The sequence below is a fragment of the Pseudomyrmex gracilis genome, unplaced genomic scaffold, assembly GCF_002006095.1.
Source record: "Pseudomyrmex gracilis isolate BER0280 unplaced genomic scaffold, ASM200609v1 scaffold_1185, whole genome shotgun sequence".
NCBI classification, from domain to species: Eukaryota; Metazoa; Arthropoda; class Insecta; order Hymenoptera; family Formicidae; genus Pseudomyrmex; species Pseudomyrmex gracilis.
Genome location: NW_018021769.1, coordinates 8,626 through 15,794, shown reverse-complemented (window position 1 = coordinate 15,794; position 7,169 = coordinate 8,626). Strand labels below are relative to the sequence as shown.

The window sequence follows — 7,169 nt, the reverse complement described above, 5'->3', positions numbered from 1 at the left end:
GGAGATATCGTTGCTATTTAAGCATTCACGTCTGCTTTATGATTGCAGGATGATAGTCATGGTCATAGCAACCTAGCGGAAAAGCTACATACGAACTAGTAGCGCATAACTATGAATGTCTGAAAGTCAACCGATTTTCACCAAATTTTGTACATGGGAGTTGGTGGGGTTATAACACGATTATCATTAACATCATATTCATGATGGTATCGACATATGCATTCAAGAAAATGGACGGAATTTCGAACAGTTAATTCGCTAAGTGTACTAGTTAGCGAATTAACTGTTTGAAGTTACAAATTAACTAAATAAAGCACCCCGATAATGAGAGGCAAGGGGACTCACGTAAATAAAGCACCCCGATAGTGAGAGGCAAGGGGACTCACGTAAATAAAGCATCCCAAAGGGAACACAAAACTACCACGTCCACGCCGTTGTTCCTGGGTAGTGCTAAGAGTAGTAATTTCTATTAATTTTGGCTAAAAATTTCGTTCGCCATCTTGGTCCGCCATCTTAGATCCGCCATTTTGAATTTTGCAAATCTGACTTCAGATTTGTGATCAGCAACCCCAAAAACCCCTCGTAAACTTAATTTGGTGCAAATCGATTGACTAAAATTTTTGTTCGCCATCTTTGTTCGCCATCTTGAAAATTTTAAAACAGCCAAGGTTATATCTGAACGTAAAATTTTCCGCTTTTTCATTTTCCGGTGTTAAAAAGGGGGGTTTCCATTTTAAAAAAAACCACTTCCGGTTGAAGTAACCCACTTTCGGTCAAAATCAAAAGTTGAAAGGTACGCTATTTTGGTTCCCCCTCGAAACCCTACAACTTTTATATGAAACTTTTTTCGATTCCTGGTCACATAAACGAGTTATTGAAGGTGATAGATTCAGATGACTCACCCTGTATATAATAATAGACTTCATCACACTTATAAACGTGCAGGATTTTTGCTAATGTTGGTAATTGTTTATTCAAGTAAAATTCATGCACTTTCATTCGAATGGCATTTTTAACACATTCGTCGACTTTTTCTTTAAACGATGGGCGATATTTGTTTTTATTTGAAGATCGAACTTTATCCATACGCTTATACTCCTGCAATATTCTTCTTATACTGCTAACACCAATTCCTGTCTGTTTTGCCAATTCTTTCACAACATCTCGTTGCAACAGTGTTGGATTTTTCTTTTTCAGATATTTGTACACACATTAATAACTAGAATCTTCTGCTTACTATGGATCATCTGGAAGTATACACGCAAGAAAAACATTTCAAAACAAAGCAGTAACGAATTTTGCATAAATTAGTTTTAGTATTTTTGTCTATCCCGTTATTCATTAAGCAAAATAATTACAAACGACTCTCTAACCTTTAAATTTCCGATATGCATTAATTTTGTAGAGAAACGATTCAAACATCAAAAAACAGAAACAATCAATCATTATTATCATTCATATGTATTCATCATTGTTTACCTGTCCTCGTTTGTTTTTTCTCGTAGGCGACAATTCTACTAGGTTTTCTTCCATATTGTCTTCCGTTATACGATAACTTACGATGTCAACGATAATTGCACTCAAACAATTCTTTTCTTTTTGTAATTATTGGACTCGAACATTCGCCCATACACCACTCTGCTAACCTGCACGAACAATACAGCGCTGAGGAGCGGGAGGCTTTCTCCGCGTCCCGTCGAAGGGGCGATACGCAGAACGGACGAATTTGCGTCGGTCCGCGGACCTTTCTCTCATTGAAAAAACTATAGGAATAAAAATTAGAAATAGAAGTTAAATGTACTATACAATGACAAAAAATAAAATATAACATATAAATACAGAAAGTATGTCATGGCTGCATGATATACAGTCTCTATTTATATACATTTATGTTATATTTTATTTTTTCGTATTGTACATTACATTTAACCTCTATTTTTAATTTCTATTCTTAATATTTTCTTTATTGTGCTCAGGCCCTAAGAATTTTAATAATAGATAATAAAAGTAATAATTTTAACAATAAGATATTTGAAATAAGAAAAATGTTTAAAAAGGTGTAAATAAGCTTTTTCTTGAAAATTTGTAAATGCTATAAATGTAAATTTAAAAACATATTGCTATATTCATATTGCTATATTAAAGCTGTATAATTTTTCTATACTTTCATATTACAGCATGTACAAATTTTAAAAAAGAACCTATTTACAACTTTTTAAAAGATATTCTTATTTAAAATCTTATCACAATTATTACGCGTTTACATATTATTAAAATTATTAATTTTCTATATTATTCAAATTATTACACTTTATATGTCACTAACAATATCATTATTAAAATTATGTTATGTTTGTTGTTTTACTAAAAAATGTTTGAAAATTTCTGCTGTTTACTTTCATATCGTTGTTTCAAAAACTTTTAACCTGGAAAAGTTTGTTAGAAATTATAGGATTTAAAATAAAGTTTGCACATTTTATTTTCGAAATTCTTTATTTATTTGTAAAAGTATTTGCTGTTTAATAGTATCATCAAAATATCCGCGTTGTTATGGTAATAACAATTTTATTTTCGAAATTTTTTATTTATTTTTAAAAGAATTTGCTGCTCAATAGTATCACATAAATGTCCGTGTTTTGGTGTTAACACGGAACCGCCGAATACGGAACGCTAAATATACGTTCTACTGATGCACTGCTAAGAAGTGCTGTATTATTGGGAGTACAAATTAGTTTGGTTCGTTTCCAAAAGATAGCTCCGGCTGTTGTGAATAGTTTATAGTAACAGCTGATTTTGGCGGTTTCAGAGAAGTTAGACATCTGCTAATAATATTTAGTTTATATTGCTTTAAGTTTCATACAAAAACCATGATTTTTACTGTGTTTGAAATGTTGAATTTTGTGTTAATCAAGCAGCATTTGTGGGAGGTTTTAATTTTCTGCTTTACTTGAAAGAAAAGTGCAGCTGAAGCCCATCGAATGTTTGTCGAAGTTTATGGTGACACTGCTCCAACTGATAAATCATGTAGGGAACGGTTTCGACGTTTCAAGGATGAAAATTTCAGCGTTGAAGACAAGCCTCGCTCTGGACAGTCAAACCAATTCGAAGACAAAGACTTGGAGGCAGTACTCGAAGAAGATCAGAGTCAAACGCAAGAGGAGCTTGCAGAATCATTGGAAGTAACTCAACAAGCCCTCTCTGTACGATTGAGAGCCATAGAAATGATTTAAAAACAAGGAAATTGGGTGCCTTATAAACTGAAACCGAGAGACGTTGAAAGGCAATTTTTCACTTGCGAGTTGCTGATTCAAAGGCAACAAAGAAAAGGTTTTTTGCATCAGATTGTGACTGGAAATGAGAAGAGGATATTCTACGACAACCCAAAGAAGAAAAAATACTACGCTAAGCCCGGTCAATCGTTGCCATCGACCTCAACATCAACACCAAAGCCGAACATTCATCCCAGTCAGAAATACCTTGTCGAATCGACGTCGATTCGACGTCGATTATACTAGTCGATCTACGGTTGATCGACGTCGATTTCTGACTGGGCATGTTTCGAAGATCATGCTCTGTATCTGGTGGGACCAAAAGGATGTTGTTTACTATGAGCTGCTGAAACCTGGCGATTTCATTACAGGCGATCTGTATCGGCTACAATTGATTCGTTTGAGCCGTGCATTGCGAGAAAAACGGCCGGAATACGTGCAAAGATGTGATAAAGTTATTCTTCTTTATGACAACGCTCGGCCTCATGTCGCAAAAGTTGTAAAAAAATATTTGAAAAAATGGGATGTTTTACCGCACTTGCCGTATTCTCCGAACATTGCTTCTTCTGAATACTGGTTGTTCCGAAGGATGCAGCACGATTTGGCAGGTCACCGATTCACTTCTTTCGCAGAAATCGAAAATTGGCTCCAAACTTGAATCGCTTCCAAAGACGAGTCATTTTTTCGAGATGGAATTTGAAAATTTTCTGAGAGATGGGAAAAAGTAGTAGCCAGCGATGGAAAATACTTTAATTAATCTGTTCATTCATTTTGTTTTGAACTAAATGCATTTTTGAACACAAAAGAAAACAAACTATTTTGTACTCCCAATGTATTTAATAAAATGTTTTTTTGATTTTTGGGTAATTGTTTAACATTTCTATATTACAATTTTTAGATTTTAGAAAACGTTGCAACTCTTTTTCTTCCAATTCACTTTGGGATATTTTTTGTTGCTCAAAGATAAAAAAATCTTCGTGATCATCAGAGTTTCCAGTTTGTGGAGAACTTTCGGTCGATCGAATTCCTAATAAATCTTCCAAATAACTTTCAGCAAGTTTTTTTTCCATCCAGTTAACCAATTTAACTTAAATTCAGGATATAAACAACTTGCTAGTAATTCTTCGTTTTTAAAAGTTGTTAGAAATCTGAAATTAAATATAAATATACAATCAGGTGACATTGTTTTTTCTACTAAAATACTTTTAAACAAATATTTTAAAATAAAAACAATATTATGTTAATTAAATCTTTATATTTAAAATTAAACATATCAACATATTATTACAAATTAACATATGTATTGAGATTAATGATTTACCTTTTATTTAAACCTTGCTAAATAGCTGAAATCAATGAATGACAATTTATTAGAGTAGATTTACTGAGAGTTTTTAATTTTTGTTGTAGTTAGAACTGATAATAAGTATCCCATATATATTCCTGTATCACCTTGCAAAATATCTAGCACGTGCCAAAGATTCCATTACCTAACTCTAAACTAAGAAAATTATAGATAAGTAGATAGAATAATTGGACCAAGAAATAAATCATTAGTAGTCTTAAGTCATTATTAATTGTTAGAATAATTAGATAACAAACTTAAATAATAAATAGAAATTATGCAAAATGAACCGTTCTAATGTTTCTATTTAAATATTTATATTACTATAATATATGTATATAATATAATTACAAGATATCGTAAAATTTTTATTTGGTTTAATATTTTATTTAATAAAAATTTTATGATAATATTTTATGATAATATTTTATTATAATATTTTGTGATTTACTTTATATAAATTCCATGCATTTTCAGTTTACCTGACAATATTCTTCGAGAAATTTAGTTTCATCATCAGTTAATCTCTGTAAATCGCAATAGTCTAAACATTTATTTATTTTTTCTGTGTCACTTTTTAAAAGCGTTACCAACTGAAGTACTGAATCGAAAGTAGAATTCCACCTTGAAGTAAAAGATAAATAGATTTATAAAGTAATAATTTTTATTATTCTAGAAAAAATTGATTTGCACACAAATATAAGTATAAAAATATCATAACAACTTATTTACCTTGTAACAAGAGTTTTTAAATATACACCATAATATTCTTTAATTTTGTCTGTTACCTGTGTTGATTGGCTTTGTTTACTCCATAATTTCGATAATTTAGCAAATATTGTTCTGTACTTTTTTTTGTATAAAATATTATTATCTAAAGGTTTTTCTGAATCTTTTCACCGCAATGAGATTCAACGTGTGACTAACACATTTATGATATAGTGGAAAAATTATCAAATCTGCAGCATTTGTATCTTCTGTGTCAGCCGTCATTAATAAATCATTTAGATTATGAAATTCTATGGCTTCAAAATCCTCATCTTCATTTTCATCTTTTTCAAAAACTCTGAACAATTTATAAATTTTGCTTAGAAATTAAAACATTTTAATATAAAAATATATTTGCGATATAGAAAAAACTTATAAAGTATTGCAAAACTTCTAGTGCGTGTGTGTTATACATTTATATAACTTTAAATTACCGAAAAGCCTTAACAAAATTTCCGTTATCGGTTGTCGCGCAACATATCTTATTTTGAATATGATACTGTAAAAATACTTAATAAATTGCTTTCGCTAAAGTGTCATATGTATGTTTTCCTTTCATTCTGCAGCAAGCCAGTGCAGCTGATTCTCTACTTAAATTTTCGGAATTAATCCAATGGACTGTTATTCCTGAAAAAACTTCTAAACAACAAAAGTATTTATATTCTTCTCTAACATTAACAAAATATTAAAGGATAAGAAACATATTTAATACATAAAAAATAAAATTGTTAATAAAAAAGTTTGAATAACCTTTTCGCTTTGCTCCACAGATCCTCTGTATATATAGTTGCAACTATTTCAATTTGAGCCAATTTGTTTTCAAGAGCTGTTTTTATTTCAAAATATATTTGATCAAGTTTTGTTCTTAAAGTTTTTCTACACATTATTCGAATAGACGAAGACATTCCAATTCTAACTACAATAAATTGATAAATGCTGGACTGTTTACAATTGACAGAAGCTGAACATCTTCAATAACAAAACGTACTATAGCATCATCTATCATTTTCTAAGTAACTAGAGCACTTCCAGAACTCCATCTTTCTAAACTGTGTTGTCTTTTTTTACCTGGATTTTTTTCATTATCTACGTTACGTCTTTTATAGTTGCCAATTCTGCTTTTACTTCTTCTACTTCTTTTAATTTATATAGACGTTTTGCCTATTAGTTTAATATATATAACTATTAGTATTAAGTAATAAAATATGTTTAATTGATAAAAGAAAACTTTTAAAAAGAGAAAAAAATAAGAAATATATTTGAGAAGAAAATTAATTATCTGACATTTGATACTTTCGCGGTGTGTAGTATTAACATACAAAGATGTTTTTTCGGGTTTGAAGCGCGTTAGTGTCATTTTTATACCGACGTTTCGTGAACATTACAGCTCACTTCATCAGGGTTTAAAGAGCAGCCTGATACTGAGATGCTCTTGGTCAGGTGTCCCTTTTTATAGCGCTAGATTGGAGTGGGAGGGGATGTGGTGGAGGACGGGTGGAATGGTAAGAAGGAGGGGAGGATGTGTTATGGCAAGATGGAATGCCATAGTGAATTAGTCATATGTCCATTGTCTCTAATGAGATTGTTTGGATGTTTGTATATCTCCAGAGATTCCATATACTTTCTAGGGAAGTAAGCCTTAGTTTTGTTTAGTACTTGGGTTTGGTCAAACATAATTTTGTGACCAGTTTCCAAATGGTGTTCTGCTAATGCCGATTGTGAGTAATGTTTTAGACGTACTGCTGACTGATGTTCTTTTAGTCGTGTGCTTATCATTCTACCAGTTT

At 31.3% G+C, this 7,169-nt stretch overlaps 1 protein-coding gene across 2 annotated transcripts in view; it reads left to right on the top strand.

Moving 5' to 3' along the window:
- Window positions 1-6,204, top strand: part of LOC109861946 (selenium-binding protein 1-A-like) — a 25,281-nt gene extending 19,077 nt beyond the window's left edge. Inside the window, exons 3-4 of one of the 2 annotated variants that reach the window (XM_020441803.1) lie at window positions 5,949-6,034; window positions 6,153-6,204. In XM_020441803.1, the coding sequence (XP_020297392.1) occupies window positions 5,949-6,034; window positions 6,153-6,189 (123 nt within the window). In that variant the 3' untranslated portion in view covers window positions 6,190-6,204. Of the gene's footprint in view, window positions 1-2,954; window positions 3,377-5,948; window positions 6,035-6,152 lie in introns of those variants that run through there. The other variant, XM_020441801.1, reaches the window with a different exon arrangement.
- The last annotated feature ends 965 nt before the right edge of the window (window positions 6,205-7,169 follow it).